The sequence below is a fragment of the Diplotaxodon limnothrissa genome, linkage group LG6, assembly GCF_057381915.1.
Source record: "Diplotaxodon limnothrissa isolate DT_005_m linkage group LG6, D_limnothrissa_male_GT1.1, whole genome shotgun sequence".
Taxonomy (NCBI): domain Eukaryota; kingdom Metazoa; phylum Chordata; class Actinopteri; order Cichliformes; family Cichlidae; genus Diplotaxodon; species Diplotaxodon limnothrissa.
The window spans coordinates 41,387,544-41,405,798 of NC_140601.1; the positions used below are offsets into that span (position 1 = coordinate 41,387,544).

At 44.4% G+C, this 18,255-nt stretch overlaps 3 protein-coding genes and 3 non-coding genes across 7 annotated transcripts in view; 1 reads left to right on the plus strand and 5 right to left on the minus strand.

The window, feature by feature from the left end:
- Positions 1-329: 329 nt before the first annotated feature.
- LOC146631257 (E3 ubiquitin-protein ligase TRIM21-like) lies at positions 330-2,824 on the minus strand. Its single transcript, XM_085356476.1, has 2 exons — positions 2,716-2,824; positions 330-1,909 (listed from the first exon to the last, which is right to left on the minus strand). The coding sequence occupies exon 2, from the start codon at positions 1,898-1,900 to the stop codon at positions 596-598; it is 1,305 nt and encodes a 434-aa protein (XP_085212602.1). The 5' UTR covers positions 1,901-1,909; positions 2,716-2,824; the 3' UTR covers positions 330-595.
- Positions 2,825-4,287: 1,463 nt separating this feature from the next.
- On the minus strand, positions 4,288-5,362 carry LOC146631258 (small integral membrane protein 26-like). The gene is made up of 2 exons (XM_085356477.1): positions 5,160-5,362; positions 4,288-4,648 (listed from the first exon to the last, which is right to left on the minus strand). Exons 1-2 carry the CDS (start codon positions 5,281-5,283, stop codon positions 4,476-4,478), a joined length of 297 nt encoding a protein of 98 aa, XP_085212603.1. The 5' UTR covers positions 5,284-5,362; the 3' UTR covers positions 4,288-4,475.
- Positions 5,363-6,193: 831 nt separating this feature from the next.
- Positions 6,194-6,265, plus strand: trnae-cuc (transfer RNA glutamic acid (anticodon CUC)). Its single transcript has one exon. It is a non-coding gene; the product is annotated as a tRNA-Glu (tRNA).
- A 184-nt stretch (positions 6,266-6,449) lies between these two features.
- On the minus strand, positions 6,450-6,537 carry trnay-gua (transfer RNA tyrosine (anticodon GUA)). The gene is given in 2 exon segments: positions 6,450-6,485; positions 6,501-6,537. It is a non-coding gene; the product is annotated as a tRNA-Tyr (tRNA).
- A 558-nt stretch (positions 6,538-7,095) lies between these two features.
- LOC146631261 (E3 ubiquitin-protein ligase DTX4-like) overlaps positions 7,096-18,255 on the minus strand; it is a 44,707-nt gene continuing 33,547 nt past the window's right edge. For both annotated transcript variants that reach the window (XM_085355223.1, XM_085355224.1), the window contains exons 5-12: positions 12,363-12,424; positions 11,623-11,784; positions 11,448-11,509; positions 11,193-11,359; positions 10,957-11,110; positions 10,773-10,862; positions 10,037-10,135; positions 7,096-9,946 (exon numbers count right to left, since the gene is read on the minus strand). In XM_085355223.1, coding sequence (XP_085211349.1) covers positions 9,815-9,946; positions 10,037-10,135; positions 10,773-10,862; positions 10,957-11,110; positions 11,193-11,359; positions 11,448-11,509; positions 11,623-11,784; positions 12,363-12,424 — 928 coding nt within the window. In that variant the 3' untranslated portion in view covers positions 7,096-9,814. The remainder of the gene's footprint in view (positions 9,947-10,036; positions 10,136-10,772; positions 10,863-10,956; positions 11,111-11,192; positions 11,360-11,447; positions 11,510-11,622; positions 11,785-12,362; positions 12,425-18,255) is intronic.
- On the minus strand, positions 14,211-14,298 carry trnay-gua (transfer RNA tyrosine (anticodon GUA)). The gene is given in 2 exon segments: positions 14,211-14,246; positions 14,262-14,298. It is a non-coding gene; the product is annotated as a tRNA-Tyr (tRNA).

An 18,255-nucleotide genomic window follows, 5' to 3' on the forward strand; every position in this document is an offset into this window, starting at 1 on the left:
TTTTGTTTATTGTGGCAAGAAAGTTGGAAAATACACACAAACACACACCTTGTCTGACATTTAGTCAGTTAGGGTCTGGTTACACACACAGAGGACAAAATACAGTATTTTCACCCAAAATACAGAGGATTACTCAAAGAAAGTACAAGTACATTAAAACTTTACTTCAGTGAAGTACTAGAGTAAATGTACTAAATTCATCCTTTCATCCAGTGCTGGTGGACCCAGTGGTGATGTTGAGCTGGTGAAGCTCAGTGGGCACATGACTGCTGGGAATTCTAATAGCAATCACATCATCATGTTATTGGAAGATCCTGGACCAAGGCATGGCCCTGGTTGATCTGGACTCAGGCAGGGTCATGCCTTGTCTCAGATTGTGTTTGTGCTAATCAAGTGTGTAGTCGAGGTGAGGAGGGTGACGTTCAACATGAACGTGGCACTACGAGCGTCAGCACCTCCAAGTCTGAGTGATGGAGGTCCTGGGATCTTGCTGGTGAGGTTTAGTATAAATAGCCAAAGTCTGTCAATTGAAGGTGAATATCAGAATCGCCTGTTGTTGATGAAAGTAAAGACAGGAAAGCACAATGAGCCCTCTTTAATTGACGGGGGTGATGATCAGAGGTGCAGAGTTCCAACCATCATTTTCCAGTCCAGGACTGAAGTATGGGTAGAGTTTCTCAGTGAAGGAGCAGCCAGTAAAGGAGTAGATCAGAGCTGTAGAATCAACGTCATAAAAGGAGACCAGGCCATCCTCATAATCCACAAACACCCCCACCTTCTTAGGAGCAGACTGCAGAGAGAGAGCGACATCAGGGCCAGCTTTGTATTTATTTCCATTACTCAGGCCTACAGTCCAGAAACCGGCTGCAGGTCTCGGTGTGATGTCTTCCCTCCTGTTGATCGACTCTCTGGCCACTCCCAAAGTCCACTCGCCCTTTCCTTCAACCTGAACCTCAAAATAAAATCTGCCTGAAGAGAAACTCTGTTTTCCTAAAACAGCAGCACTGTAAAAAAATCTCTCTGAGTTGTAGGGAAGAGCTTTCTCCCTATAGGTATCATGTACTTGTTTCTCATCATCAGACAGGAAGAGGTAAGCATTTGCTGTGTCTGGATCGAGTGTCACGTCCACTGCGTAGCTCTGGGCCCTCCTCAGCTTGGCCATGGCGAGCATCTTGGGTAGTTTCTCCTTCATCTCTGCAGTTTCCTCCAGCTGAAGCACAGAGAGCAGCTCCACCTCCGTCTTCCTCTTCTTCAGCTCACGGATGTCCTGCTCCATCTTTCTGATGAAGCCTTCAGCCTGCAGCTCTGTTTGTCTCTGCTTCTCTCTGATGGCCTCCGTGAGCTTGGCCTCACCTTTCTCGACATACTCTTTCAGAGCAGCAAAGACCCGAGCACCATCTGTCATCTCTCTGTCTGCGTCCTCTTTACCGAGCTCCACTGAGCGTTTGAGCTCCTTAATCTTCAGTCGCATCTCCTCGATCGTCTGCTGGATTTCAGCCTCCATCTTCACCAGTTTCTTTCCTTTACTCATTTCTTCCAAAGGATGATTGAATTTCATGCAGTCCAAAAGTAATGAAAGAAACACCACACAGAGAAGCAGCGGCAGTGGTTTTAAGCCTAACCCAAGGAGAACTTCTTCCTGTCTGGCTGGCCGTTGCTCTGCCCGTCTGAAGGTATCAACCATCTCAGAGATCAGAGTGTTGACCTGCAGCTCGGGCTTTGGGTAGAACATCTTCATGCAGGCGGGACACTGGAACGGGACGTCGGCGTCAATGGGTTCAGTGATGCAGTTTTTGCAGAAGTTGTGTCCACACGGCGTGCTGACCGGATCGGTGAACACATCCAGACAGATGGCGCACAGAAACTGATCTTCAGTCTGCAGACAGGCGGCAGCAGCCATGTTTGGACACTGAGAACAGAAAGGAAAGACGCTGGTTACCCAGTGCAGAATAACACGTCCTGTGAGCTGAAGCAGAGCTCTTGTATTGTCCTCAACTCTCTGTTGAGTTCTGCTGTAATTTCTTTTCTTCCGTCTCTGCTCTGTTTGTTCCCTGGCCTGTGCAACATTAGCATCTCAGCGCTGTTTCACCATTATAAGTTTAAGTCATGGATAAATTCCACGGTGGACTGTTTTACCTTAGTTTCTGCCAGGTGTTGTTCAGGTTTGCTATTCGTCCACCTTTGATGCATTTGTGGGTTCAATATTAACACATTTTAAAAATAGTCTGTTAACAACAGGACAAAATCGGTGTTTTTTCTACTTTAGCATGTAAACAACATAGAGCATCAGACACGTGACTCAGAAACTGATTCTAAGGTTTCCATTTTTTTTTTAGTACTTTCCACACATAAACCAAAACTGAAAACATCGCATTGTTTTAGATTCCCCAGAGAAGCCTTTGTTTTCGGGGGTATAAAGTTTTAAATATTTGATCGCGTAGTTTATCCGTGCGCTCATGGAGGGGACAAAGTATTTCTGGAGGTTGGCCAAAGGGGAGGGAGCCAAAACAAACAGGCTGAAATGAAACTTTTAAAACGCTCCTGTTTAAGATCACAAAGCCGTTTACTGATGCGTGAATCACGTGGCGCTTTGCACGCAGAGCCTCAGAACAGAAGCGCAAACACCTGGAACCTTTCACCAAACATCCCCTTCTCCCCTGAAACTTCCTAAACTGAATTTTCATGTTTGCGTTAAGAGTTTTCAGCTCGACTCACCAAAGCTGGGCGGAAACTCCCGAAGAAATCCGATTAATATTTGTTTGCAGACACAAACAAAGCCGTCTTCGATCAGCTGCACAGATGCCGCAAACCGAAAGCGCATCAGTGTTTGAGTGGACTGGACACACTTCCTGTGTGAGCTGTTTAGCTCCACCCACACCTGAGAGGGTAAACAGCTTGAGGAAATGACGTGTACAGACCAGCGGGTGTGTCGGCTAAATAAAAAAACGTATAGAGGCAGATGGTCTTTACTCCTCTTGACCTGCAGCCCAGGAACAGCTCACAGAGGGCAGTGACTTTAACTCCACCTCACCTGTGGAGCCCTCGGATCTACCACCAGGTGTCCTCCTCTCCAGTGTTGTGCCAAAAAGCAGTTTTCGATGTTTATTTTTACGCCTCATACCCTTGCTAACATTGGCAAATAGACTGTAGTTATCATGATTTATTACGGTGTTATAAACAGAATAAAGAAATGACCTGTAGCTCGCAGGACTTATTGTCTTATTGTACATTCATTGTAATCAATAGAGTTCCCTTTTGGACGCTTAAAATATCTTTATATTACTGTGATGTTATGTTTGTCCCAATTTCTGCTTCCCTCTTGGGCAGATCTAACGTCTATGACACTTCTTCCTGTATAAATAAAGGATATAAGAATTCACTTTGCCAAAAACAGATCGCCATGTCCATCTTTTGATAGGAATGTACTTTCTGGCCCCAAATAGCTTGATGCCATTCATGACAGATGTATCTGATAGATTATAGACCAACAAATCATTTATAACAGTTTAAATGTCACCAGTCACTTTCTGGATCTTCTCCTTCTCCCATAAAGCTGATCAATCAGATGCAAATACTGCTGTGTCTTGTATCTTCAGTCCTTGACTCGTCTATGTTTTCCTGGACAGTTGGTGACTCGTTTCACCTCCACCTGCACTCCCAGCCTCATGTACAGCAGATACCAGTGACACCAGCAGGTAAGAGAAGTGGCAGATCTGCCTTCAGCTCTCATGAAGGCGGCCTTAAAACAGATGGCTTGTATTGATTCAAAATCAACATTACTGCTTTAGACAGACTTCATTCATCTTAATAAACAGTGAGAACAACATAACCTGCTCACTAAACAGTTCAGTCACATTTCACGTGCATCTGTGGAGTTTCTCTTCCCTCTTTGTTTTCAGCCACTCGGTATCCCAGGTGGCCGAAAACTGTCTTGCTGGCCTGTGGTGTAGACCAAGGCTCCAGTGCGTATTTCTTATTGATGCTTATCATGGAAAGACCAAGACTTTAAATGCTGTTGAAAAACTTTACATCTTATTATAATCTGAGCTCTGTGGTCTGAAGGATCTTCTTGGAGTCGTGGTTTTATTTTCCAGAGAACTGACTGGTCAGCTGGTGGTGACTTCACAACTGTTGACATCACTCGTCAAACATAAGGTAAAAAGTAAACGACCTCTGTCACACTGAAAATCCAGGATTAAACATCACTAGGCCCCAAATCCTGTTCCAACCTATAACATGAATCACAGATGAACCTTTAATCTTTCTACTGAAACAGATTTCTGCATTTTGAGGGTTTATTTACACACCACGAGCATCTGAATTACAGAACAGTACTGAATACTGCTTACAGTTTGATACTAAAAGCTGGCTGAGGCCATCAGAGCAGGACAGGTGGACACGCAGCTGGAGTTTCCTTAAAAAACAAAAACATTATAATGTCCTCACAGAAATACATAAATATTAACTGGAGAGGTTCATTTGTTGTCGTCTCCAGCCCCTCGATCGCTGCTGAAGGATGAGATGAGATTATAGATCCTTGTGGTGTACGGGACAAAGTCTTTCTTATAGGTGATGACAGTTTTGGCGTGTGCCGTCTTGTAGACCACCTGGTTTGGATCCTGCGGCTCTTCCACTTCTTCTTTTTTCACTGAGTAAGAGGAGGGCAATCATAAACATTCATTATCAGTTACTTCTATGAATATATGTGTCAGCAATAAAGGGTAGCACTGTGCAAACAAACTGGATCAGCTGATATTGAAAGTAAATGAAATTTGTTATTTCAGACTAGAGAGAGAATCTGTTTCTTTATACGCCACAGCTGCAGGTCAGTAACCTCTGTTTTGTCCTGTTTGTGGTTCCTTCCTCTCTCACCAACCAGCAGAACGTGATGTAAGCTGCGTATCCAGTGTATGTAAGCTGGATACGCAGCCTCCAGTGTAACTTATTGCATGCATTTGCAGGAAGAAAGGGGCACGTCTCAGAGCTCCTCTTAGATTCATCTCATTTTAATATTTCTTCAGTTTCTTCACATTAAATGAGTAACATCTGTCAGCATACCCGATGACACTCATCAAAAAGAGGCTGTTAAATAATTCGGCGTACTTCAGTTTGAGAATATTGTTTGCGCATGTGTGAATTTCACAGTTCACGTCGCTCACCTGGCGCGACCTCGCAGCGACCTGTGTATTTCAGGTAAGCGTACGAGCCGACCATGGTCCAAATACCAATCGCGTACACGGCGGATACTCTGGCGTTCCACTTCAGCAGATCTTTGAACTTCATGGCTGCTTCGCTCCACAGCGCTTTATTATTTCATGAACGTGTTTAGATTCCTTTCGCTAGAGCGTTATGGGCGCCGCCATGACAGTCACCCCGGAAGTACTAAAAAATAACCGGTCGCGTGTTTTTTTTCCATTATTTTTTTAATTTTATCATTAAAATCTAGAAATTGTTGATTATTTATGTCACAGGGTTCCGAGATAAAATCGCTCACAGTTCATAGACTCACACCATTTTTCAGCATGTGTAACTTTATAAGTGCAGGATATCCCCACGAAACTGACGGGGTTGAAAAACATATTTAAGCTCTGTTCAAATCAAATCAGTTTTACACTGGCACTGGGAGAACAGGCCTTCACACAAACTGCAGAATGGATGGACTTAAGCAGACCTTAAAAGAAGCTGGTCTGGTAATTCTCCTATTTAACTCATTGTCCCCCAGTGGACACACCACTCGGTTTCATCTCAAGTCCTGAGATCTGGTTGATGAAGAAGAAGAGTATGGACATAACAGAGGATGAAAAAAAACATCTTGAAAATGTATGTTATAGCTTAATTACGGAATTATATAATTATTTCACTTTAATTTGTTTTGTTTGTTTTTTTGTTTAGTTCTTCAATTCAATTCAATTTTACTTACAGCTGGTAAGGTAAGAATCACAACAACAGTTGCCTCAAGGTGTTTTATATTGTGAGGTAAAAATCCTACAATGATACGAAGAAAATGAAGAAAACCCTGAAAAATCATATGAACCTCCATGAACAGGCACTTTGGTGACAGTGGCAAGGAAGAACTCCCTTTTAACAGGAAGAAATGTTAGCAGAACCAGGCTAAAGAACAACAAATTATATCATTGGCTGAGATCACCTTTACAGACTTTTCATCGTCATACACAGGGTTGATGTGTATCACTCCCTGGTGGTCTAGTGGTTAGGATTCGGCGCTCTCACCGCCGCGGCCCGGGTTCGATTCCCGGTCAGGGAACACATGTTTTGTTTGAGCATAATTCATGTTTTACGCAAGCGATTCAATTTCACGTGGACACACCTGTTAGGTCACGTGAGGTATACGCCAAAACTGTTACGTGCAAAAATAATCGCGTTTCATTTAGTAAGTCCGCGTTATAAACACAGAGATCTTGGCCAAAGTTTTTGTGAAAAGAAACCTCTCCTTCGAGCCGGATTCGAACCAGCGACCTAAGGATCACTGTGATCAGCCTCTACAGTCCTCCGCTCTACCAACTGAGCTATCGAAGGGGGATGTGGACTGAGCAGCGTCACAGCTGTTTTGATCAAAACACGCACTGGGATCTGTTTTTCTAGTTTACGTCCCTCATTGCAGCCACTAAAGATCTGACCAACACAATAATGAAGTTTCAGTCTTTCTTTATTTTTCTCTTGTAGTAATCATTCACACTCCAGCAGTTACTCTGGAAATACTTACACTTTCCTTGTCATGTCTGTGACGCTCTCCCGTCCCTTTCTCCCTATCCCATACTAACACCCAGCATCAAACCTCCCACCTTCATGGATAAAAAGAAAAACCTACATTTCAAAGTGTTCAAACGGCCTCAGACAGTGCACACTTCAGGTCCGGATCCGGATGAGCCAGACAAGACAAACAGAAATGAAACTTTGTTTGTTTCAAAGCATTCTTTTATTAATAAAAAGACAATTTAAGACCTAATTGATCATACAAAATCAGCATTCTCCTCAGTCGCTGTGCAGTGTTTGAGCCAAAGAGCTGAAACTGCATCAACATAAGAGGAAGTTGTGATTTTTTTTAATAACATTTTCAGATATTTTATTTGCGGCTGGACGATCCCATCTACAAATATCTGCTGTGAAACCTTCAAATGTCTGCAGAACAGCAGCAGGACAGCTGATATGTAGAAACCTCACAGAACAGCAAGTGTACAAGGTGTCTGACTCTCTATTCAAATTCATTACATGTCACACTCAGATAAAAGTCTACCATCAAATTCCTTTTCCAAAAGAAAAGATGATGCAAATCAGCTTCTGTACACTGACAGGGGGGGAGGAAAAAAGACATATTTAATAATACTGTCTTTTGTAAACACGTTATGACATAAAAAAAATCAAAACAAAAAAAAAAAGGAGCATATTCAATACAACATAAATGTACAAAAGAATGAAAAGGCAATTTAATCTATAATAGTGTCAAGAAATATGCTATTAAAAAGCAAAGGTGTACCTAAATACCATTAAAAAAAATGTAATAAAGAAGTGAAGGAAGTACCATTGTCGTATTCACCAAAATAAAAGCTTAAAACGGGAGAATGTTTGTGGCATACACAGTACACAGACGTCGAGATAAGAGGTCATTTAGAGACCCAACTCAGAGACTGGGCAAAATGTTTTCAGTCGTGGAGACAAGTGGAGAGACAGGGTGGGAGCACGCTTTCTTAAATGAATCCTAGGAAGAGATGTACTCAAATGAATCAATCCTGGTGCTAATGTGTGCTGATTGGTCCGTTAAGGATTTACGATTGGTTTTCAAACGATAACGGTGTGGGTGTGGCTAAAGGCCAGCACAAACGTCCATGGGCGTAGAAGAAGCCGGTGGTCGTGTCGGATGACGGTGATGTTTTCAGGAGGCTGCCCTAAACTGGATAGTGGTGCTGTGACGGCCCTAATACTCAGGAATCATTTCACTAGCTGTTTATTTGACAGCTATTGAGAACATTTCCCGAAGAAGAAGAACATTTTAAACCATGAAATTTGCAATGTTTTTCTACAGTTCCCCAGAATGCCATTTATTCCGGCCCATCTCAGAGCGTTTGAACCCCCCCCCCCCCAAAGAGCCAATCAGAAGTCAGTTTGAGCTGTGTGGTGGTGGGCGGGCGCAGCAAAGATGAAGACCTAGTGTGGTTTCTGTTCTCATGGGAGGAGCCAGAGATGTTTATAATGTTTAATGTTTGTGGGCTAAAAAGCTTTTAAGTGGTCAAACCTTTGAAGCAGTTTTTAATCAGATTCGACTGGCGACTCTATAAATGCAGATGTTTCAGAGATGAGGAGATTCCATCTGTTTTCTATCAGCAGCCTCCTCCAACACCACAGCGTTAGAACCAGCTCAGAGGCATAATCTCTCGAGCGTGTCCAGGGCCTCTTCCTTTGTGGACCTGCCTAAAACACCTCAGCTGAGCTCCTTCTGCATGATGAGCTCCTCAGATACGTTTGTGGAGGAGTCTCATTTCTGCTCCTTGTATCCTCAATCTTATCCCTTCGGTCCCTACCTGCATCTCAGGGCCACAGGAACGTTTGACCGGCAGATCTACAGATTAACCTTCACCCTCAGATTAGCCTGTTTTTGAAGGTACTAATTCTCATCTGTCTGCTTCATGCTCAGCTGCAAACAGGTCTAGTGTGAGAAGGAGGTCACTGCTGGCCAAAGCCCAGAGATAACGAAGCCCTACAACACCATAAATTTGATATTGTTTTTATTGTTTTGCTTTTTAAAAAAGCGTGCAACAGCCCTTTTTTGTCACTCAGCAGATCTCCTGACCTTCAGACCTCCTGCCCAATCTGATCCCATCCTCACGCTCGTGTCTCCCTCCTCTTTAACCGCTACCCGAGACGTTCATCACAGCTCTAATGAAACGCTTCATAGAGAGAAAAACTGCATCCAGTGAAACTCTGATCTGTCAGGAACAAAAGAATGAAATAAAGAAAATGGTACCTGTGTCTAAGGTTAACTCGTACCACAGTGGCTCGATAGTAAGACTCCGAAGGCGCCCAGCAGGTGAGCGGGGGTCGGTTTGGTCTTTAGTCATTTCACAAACACATGATCACACAGAGCTGAGCTCGTGTAAAACCATCAGGTTAAGAGGTAAAATATGGAATAACTAAATGAGGAGGACTATAGTAACAATGAGGAAATAAAGTGGATAACTCAGCCTGCAGACTGACATGTAGTTCAAAAGAAAACCCGCCAGGGGGCGCCGCAGCACTGCACTTCAACCGCAGGCGAGCAGGTGGTTTGAACAAAGGCAGCACTCAACCTCTCCTCCTCTCCGAAAAGTTAGTGTTACTCTACTCCTATCCTACGCTACGTCCGTGCACCATCCCTCGTTCTTCCTGCTGCCCCTCCTCCCTCTGTCCTTACAGCCCCAAGCTGCTCCGTAGTCTTCCTCTCTTTGTCCTTCCTCTCCCAGTTTTTATTGAACTGCTCTAACTTTTTTTCCTTCTTTTTTTGACTCTTTCCCAGTAAAGTAAACTTATTTTTATTATTAGTACGGATTCACTCTGACCGCTGTCGTTTAGTACCTAAATCCACCTCTTCCTCCTCGTCACTCTGGCTTTTCTAGAGCTGCTGCTGCTTCTTCAAACTTCCACTCACTGCGGTTGATGTGACTAAACAAATTCAGCATCCCCCGTTACCCCAAATCGCCCTGCGCCCCCTGCTAACTGCTGGCAGAGAGATTCTGTCTCCTCCTCCTCCTCCTATTATTTTCATGGTTCAGCCGCCTCCTCTTCCCTTCCACCCTCCGTCTCCTCCTCTCGCGTTGCCCTCTCACTTCTCCATCAGTGCGTCGTCCTCCGTGATGCCCTGAGCTCGCAGCTCTTCCAGGACGTTGTCGAGGTGTCCGGGGTCGGGGAAGCCGTGGCCCGTCAGGTTGGAGCCGAACTCCGTCTTATGATGGACCTTAAAATGAAGGGAAGCGACGGGAGAACGTGTCAGTCTTTACATCACAAACTAACAACCAATCCGATTCACTCTTAGGTCTGAAGTTACCTCGTTCCAGATGACGGTGTCCGACTCTCCTGTAGTGCTTGAAGTACCCACTGAGAAGATCAACCTGCGGTCCCACGCTACCAGGAGCAGTCTGAGTACCTGAGAGGCGAAAAAAAATTAGAGATTCAGCCCAGCCTAAAATCAAACATCCATATTTTCCCCGCTGACTGCAGACTGGTTATAGGCACTGTGAGGTATCAGAGAGAGAAAACCAATAAGATAGCCCCCACAGTGACAAGACCTTGGTAAAGTGGGGAGGAAGTAACGGTGGCGCCTGTGTCCGGCAGCCTCGCCTCTGTCAGTGCGCCCCAGGGCAGCTGTGGCTACAATGTAGCTTGCTATCGCCAGTGTGTGAATGTGTGTGTGAATGGGTGAATGACTGAATGTAGTGTAAAGCGCTTTGGGGTCCTATGGACTAGAAAAGCGCTATACAAATGCAGGCCATTTACCAGGCCATAAACTAACCAATTGAAATGCCCAGTGCATCATGGGAAGTCCCCCATCAGCTTGAGCATTTAGCAGGACAACAAAGGGGTCACCCAGACAGAGGTGGTACCTCGGGAGAGGAGCCTGGTAGCAGAAGTCTCCGCCTCCCATTCTACTTTGAGCTTAATTATACTGAAGTGAGGTGTCCATCTCTACAGCAGACATCTCCAAAACTGGGCGACCCAAACCGAAACCATCTAACACTAAACAAATCTGACAGCGGGACGAATGGACGTCTGTTGGTGGTTACCTTGCGTCCTTTCTCGCTGTCTGGGAGGTAGCAGTGTCGGGGAAAGCCTCTGGCAGTGAAGGGCTTCCCTGGATTCGGGTGCTCTGGTCCCTGAAAGGAGAGGAGCAACGTTAGAGGGTGTCAAACGCCACCTGTGAGGGCCAAACAGGGCCGCTGGTCCAGGTGTTTGAAGTGTTGGAGGTACCTGAATGCCTGGTGGGATGTTGTAGATGATGCGTATGGTTTTGCAGTCGGGGTGGCCCGGTAAAGAGTGTGGGATGACATGGTATTCCATCTTCCCTGCCGGCTGGTTTCCAGTCTTCACGCCGTAGATGGTTTTACAGGTGGGACACTGGAGACTGAAGAGAGGAGGAAGCAGATCTATTAAACGAAGGACTTTCCTAAAACCTGAGAGGATGAGGAGCGTGGTCTGGTTCTAACCTGCCGTCCTTGTTGCCGTTATTATACATGGCCACCAGACACTGGAAGTGGTACTGGTGCCCGCACTGTGCCAGCCGTCCAACTGACTCCGCCCTGGACACAGGCCCCACCCCTGGACCCTTGTATCCAGACGGGCCCCCCAGTGGCTCCATGCAGATGGTGCAGTCCTGGGAAATATTCAGACAGAGGAAAGGCTCATTCCCCTTTATCTCTGCACGTGGTATGGAATTTCATGATAAAAAACTGAGGTCTCACCTCCTCTGGTGGACTTTTTACTTTTTGCAGGTACTTCTTCACCACCTCCTCTGAAGTTTTACCTGCGTACAGAGAGAAGGACGGGAGACGACGGGATGAAACCTGCGGCTGATGGTTCAACATCTCTACAACTGTGAAAGCTGAGAGGTCAAAATGGAGAGATCACCACGCGTACCTTTGCGAGCCTGTTTCTTGGTGGTCTTCCTGCAGCAGTGGCCGAAGCCGGGCACCGGCTTGACGTCGCTCTTGCTAACAGGCGGAGGGTGAAGCACGAGCTTCGGAGGCCTGGTCAAACACACGGGCAGAGCGGCAGCACTCATCAGGATTCCCGTGATCCCTGAAACACAACCGAAAGAAACAGTCTGTGAGAAGAGCGCTGTGGTTTCTGCATTCTTACTAACGCTAAAGTTGTTTATATTCAATTCAATTTTATTTATACAGCGCCAAATCACAACAACAGTCGCCTCAAGGTGCATTTAGATTGTAAGGTAAACCCTGCAACATTACATACACAGAAAAACCCAACAATCATATGACCCCCCTATGAGCAAGCACAGTGGGAAGGAAAAACTTCCTTTTAACAGGAAGAACCAGGCTCAGGGAGGGGCGGGGCCATCTGCTGCGACCGGTTGGGGTGAGGGGAGGAAGAGATATACTCAAATATTTATAAAAATTAGATAGTCAGCCATGGAAAAATCTGGTGGTGGAGCACAGGAATTATGAAAAGGTGACCGGCAGACTGTACAGAAGGACACCTGCCATCAGATCCTGACCTACTTATGTGCTAATGATGTTACTGGTAACAGCAGACTGTTCAAAGTCGTGGATCCCGTTTATATTGCAATAAACGGCCAGTTATTTGGTTTCCCTCGTGTAGCTGTATTGAGATATTTGAATGTCTTGGATAATTCTTACCGGCCAGTGCAGGGTGAACAGGACTGGATCCGTTGAGGTTCTTCACCGGGACGGTGGGCACGCTGCAGGAGAAGAAGACAAACCATTTAGCCCGATGTGTTTCCACGCTTCCTCACAGGCGCTCAGATCACACACTAAACCTCAATACTCACTAAGAAAAACTGATGACTGTCATTTTCACACAGGTAAACGCGCAGAGAGACAGAAATGGAACCAAATAAAGAAGAAATTCACTCGTTATTTTTATCTCCTCGATGTGTCACGTACGCGTCTTCTTCCTCTGTGCACCGTTTTGTTTGGAGGAGTGTGTGCAGGACTGCCGGGTGTGTGTGTGTGTTTATGAGAGCTAATCCTCGGAGTTTCCATCTGCTCACTGAGCTCAAAGAGATGGACGTCACACAGCTGCTTGCTGGGATTACCTGCCTCGTCACGAAGCCCATCGTCATCACCACCTTGCAGAGACACACACTGACTGACTCACACCAGTGAATTTCTTTCTAATAATCAATGTTTTTTTCTGTTTTTGTTTCACACTGAAGCCTCAGGTCAGGTGAAAACTGAAAATACTACAGCTTACAACAGACTGTCCAGGAAGTCTTATTATGTTAACAGACTGTTACTTTTATTATTCTGATATTTACACCCTGCAGATCGCTCAACAAGCTTGTTTTAACATTCAATCACCAGATTTAAAACGACCACAGCCCATTTTGAAATCTGTAACTCTCATATCTACTCTGTAATAGGCAAACATGTACTATCCCGGGTCTGTTTATGTTTTGCACTTTTACAGATTATGTAACATAACATCCTGGTTTAAATCTGACAAGTTTGGTAAGTTAACAGGTTGTTTATTTCAACTGTTAAACGGTTTAGTTTGAACTCACCTTACCCACCTCTGTTCCAGGAGCAAAAGGAGGAAATGTACTTTCACTTCCTGTATTTATAGCTTCCTGGTTAATCAGGAAGGGGTCACAAGGTCACAAGAAGAGACCGAGTGTTATTTGATAAAGCTGATTTCAGAGTGTTTATAGAGAAATGGATTTGTTGTAATATGTATCGACTACACACTGCAGAGTTTGATTGCTTGGAAAGAGTAGCTGTACAGGTTTGAGTATAGAAATGTTTGCCTTACATACCTAATGGATTAGTCCAGGGCTGAGTGGACTATTTAAGCAGATGAAAGCAGGTGTTATGGGGGATGACCAGGTCAGTGTAGCTGTGTGCAGTTTGACCTGATTTAACTTCAGTTATGTTTATTCGAACTGAGTTAGCTATGGAGTTGAGTTTCTTATTTATTTTTTTGTAAATATTGTTTGGTCATAAAATGGTGAATAAATGGACAGCTTCTGTCTCCTGCCATTCTTCAGCTGCTTAGGTCACGTTCTACCACACTGACTTCTTTCACTCTTCTGATGACATAAAAGACGAGTAAAATAAAGAATAACGTCATTTTTTATGTTGCTTTCATTAGTTGCGTTTCATTTTAAGCCATCCATCATCCGTCTTTCTTCTGTTTTTCCAGCTTGATGACCACACAGCTGATAGACTGGGCTTAACGATGCGTTCCTTAAGTTTTTGGCGGAGCAACTCAGACAGTTGGAGCAGATGCTCCACGATGGCAGCACTGAACAGTAAGCTTTATTCTGTACTCTCACTGTTGTGTATTTTTGACTCTCTAAATAACACTTTTCCTTGAACGTGCTTCTGACATCCGAGTTCTGAGGTATCTGGAACGCAGAATAACAAACCGGTAGTGACTTCCATGTTTTACACACACTGAGCAAACACTCAAAATCCAGTGTTGTGTCCCAGCTCTGTCCTCTACAGGAGAGAAAACAGAGAACCTCCTTCGAGCCGGATTCGAACCAGCGACCTAAGGATCACTGTGATCAGCCTCTACAGTCCTCCGCTCTACCAACTGAGCTATCGAAGGGGCTGGCTTGGCTCCCCCTGCCACGACACAAATGCAAACAGGGTACGTGCGACAGGCCTGAGAGACGGCAGCGATGATCTGCTGTTTCCTGTTGCTGGTTAAGCTTTAACAGGCCACTAAGCAGCTTTCACCTACCTCACTCAGCGACGCATGACCACGCACGAGCGAGTGACTCACTGCTATCTGTGTGCATCAGGAAGTGTGTGAGAGGTGTTTGTTCACGCTTATAAGCAGATAAACAGAAGGTGTGAGGAGAAGAAGAGTAAACATACGCACTCGAATACCAAGAACCTCCAAACACGAATAACACAACACTGAACACACTTTCTGCCTTCAGCTCTCACACACGATGACCGAAGCTGCTTGTGTGCAGTCGTGTTATTTCTCCTACCACAAACACGTGGATCCGCTTCGCCTAGCGGGACATACAGTTTCTGTGTTTTTAAACAGACAGAGAGGAGCAGATTTATTAGACACACGCTTTGATTTTTCAGTGTTTCCACACAACAAATTTTAATTCCTACAAACCACATTTAGTTTGAAATAGAAGCACGGGAATAAAAATGGATGAATGAAAACCCGACTGTGACGATTCTGTTCTAATCTGTTGTTGATTAAAGTATTACAGAGTCACCGTTTTTTAAAATGATACCAATATTCACTCAAACAGCTCAAGTTTTAATTTTTTTCTACTGATTTTGATACAAAGAAATTTTGTTTTGTAAGAAGTACCAGATGAGATTTATCGTTTTCCCCGCATATGAATAATTTGGTGCCCAAAGGAAAATCCCCGAGACTTTGATTTGGTTTTTAAAAAGCTTTAGGACAGGTTTAACTTTCTCAAGCTTAAAACAGACGGCTGTTGTTTTTTAAAGCAGGATAACGCACTGACACAAACAGACTCTTTGCCTTAACGATAAACGGATCAATCCTGCTTAGCGTGCAGTCAGCCCTCCACTCACTTCATGTATTAACTTATTTAAGGCGGTATGAGGCACGTAGTGCACCCACATCCCTGTACACATCATTACAGCCCGAGGCAGCAGCCGTCAGCTCTGACAGCCCATAAACTTTTGGACAATGTGCCAACAAAGAAAATCAACACAGAAGATTTTAAATTAAACAATCAAGATGTGTTCAAAGTCCAAACTTGAGCTTTAACTCAAAGAGTTTAACAAAAGTCTTGCATTTACTGTGTAAGAATTACAGCCATTTTTACACGCAGGATCATATTTTCACAGGCTGGATTTATCCAGTGCAGAGTGTGGTGGTGTTCAGCGTGCAAAAATGTGTCACACCTGCTGATTATGAGGCTGAGATGAGTAAAATATCACCGGTGAACTTCCCAGTGTCTCATAAGAACGTGGACAGCATAATCAATGGTGATGCAATGAGCTGGATCAGACATCCGATCCATTTTATTCAGTTACGTTATTTCAATATACAAGAAGAATCAGTGTCGAGTTATACTGGTACTGATAAATCCTCGCAATGCCCATCCCTCATCCTCCTCCAGCAGAATCCATCAGTGCATTTTGAGGACCAACAACTGAATCACATCAGTTCACATGAAAGGTCTATTTTAACAATAATCCAACTGCTGTGTGTAGCAGGACGACTATCACGTCGTAATCTCGTCATATTTCCATCTGCGTTAACGAGCTCAGCGTGTCAAATGAGCGCTCTGCTGTCGTGTGCACTCAAAGTCGTTTAAGCTCTTAAAGATTTATTTATGACAACACGCGAGTAGCAGCGCGCTCGCTGATGACAGAGGGGAAACACCGACACCATGTTGGATCTGCACCGGATCAAGTCGGCGAGTGACAACGACGGCAGGAATCTCACACACACACACGCGGGCGCTAATCGCTGGTTGCTTCTCACGGGATCTATTAATATTTAATAAGCTGCTGTGTTAGCAGGAGGATAAGCCTCGTGGACTTCAACTTAACACACTTTCCAGCTGCCCCACTGATGTGCTGACTGCCTTTATTCCACACTGCATCTCCTGAAGGAAAAATCTCAGCTTTATCTTGAAGGGTCACACTTCTTCCTTAAAGGGAATTTCACTGAACTGTAATTCAAAGGAAAATCTCTCTTCTTTCTGCAGACACCTCTGTACTTAGGAGGGTACTCAGAGAGCTGTGTGTCCTGGAAAACTCTCTAAAATGCTGCGTGTTGAAGAGCTCATCACATCTCTGTGTTGGTATCAGCCCAACAACAGTTCCATCATAATTATGAATAAAAACAGAACTAATATTATCTTCATCTCCATCTAAGTCCACTCTCCTGGGAGAGGAGGAAGTAATCGGGCAGACGCAGGAAGCCCGTGAGCGCCGATGGAAATACGAGCAGCAAAGAAAGAGACTTTTCAAAAAGAAAAAACCGAGTGTGCGCCTGGGGGGGAAAGGGGATGAATGAGACGAGTCTCTTGACCCCCCACGACCTCAAACCGCCCTCCTCCCCTCTGCCTGCTTCCCACCAGATCACACCCTCCCTCGGCTTTGTTTCACCTCCATCCCTCCATCCCTCCGCCGCTGCTCCTCCCGCTCCCCTCGGGCCCAGATGGTCATCAGCTGGACTGATTTAGACAGCAGACAATAACACACTCACTTACAGACACACACACCCGAGCAGGCTTCCTCTGCTTTAAAAAAAATTGATGTGACAGAAAGTGCTGGACGGGTTGTGCGACATTTTAAATGCATGCTGGGAGAAGGAGGGGCATGTGCTGAATGAATAATGGCAGGCTCGATCAGAGGTTCAGAAATATTCATGATGAAGTTATGTGAATGTTCTAAAGAGGCTGTCGGAGCTGCCCCGAGTTTAACTCTGTAATTGGTGTAAATGTATAACGCAGACATGTTTGGTCTGGCTGTCTCGGCTCACTCGTCACTCCTCGAGGTTCAACTTTCTCCTGCAGCTGAAAGATTGATTAAGGCAAATGTGAGCAGACTTTTGTTCCTGGTACCATGTTTCAATATTAATTTAAGAGAAAAAAATCAAATTAGAAAAGAAAAAATTGCCAATTTACAAGAAGAAAATTGTAAATTTAATACAAGACATTTCTAAATGTGTGAGAAAAAATGCTGGAAAAATAAGGGATAAAAGAAAAACAATAATAAGGAAAAAAACAAATTTATTAGCAAGAAATCGCAAATTTATGAGAAAACCTATGAGAAATATAGTAAACTAATAAGAAAAGAAATCTTTTTAATTGTCCAGGAACAATATTACTTCACTTTTCTAGTTTTAGAAAGAAACGGATACATTGTAATTCATATAAAATAACATAACCGAGTGTTTCTGATTGGTGATGAATAATTTATGGTTAATCTGACCGCAGTTTAATGGACACGGTGAAACACGACACCGATGACTGGAGCCTGGTCACCGTCACATCACCGTGAGGTCACAAACCTCACTCAGGGCGCGGCGTGTGCACAGTCACACCATCCTGTTCTCTCCATGTTGCTCCGTCGTTATTTTTCCCCACTTCATGTCTGTTTTTGTTTTGTGTTTATCTTGGAATTTGTTCATCTTTAGGACTTTTTTTTAATCGATAATTTGCTTTTTTTTATGGTTGGGTTTGTTGTTATTTTCAACCCCCCCCCCCAAACCTGCAGATAATGACCAAATAAAAACCTCTATCATTTGTGTGAGTGTGTGAAAAGCACCAGATGAGACTGAGCTCAGCCTGTCTGTGCTTACAGCTCCCCCTACAGGCCGCTCAAGCTAAAAACTGCAACCTGTTGGTGAACTAAACAGGTGTCGCCCCTTTGTCCCCGTCCTTGTCTCACCCCCGACTTTGGCTTCATTTTTCCTCAGTATGCTGAGTCTGTGCAGCCCCCCCCAACTCAATCACTCCCTTTGTCCTGTTTTCCCACAATCCCCCTCTGGAGAGAGAGATAAGACATTCTGCACTGCAGCTCCTGTTAGGTCCGTCAATATTTACTT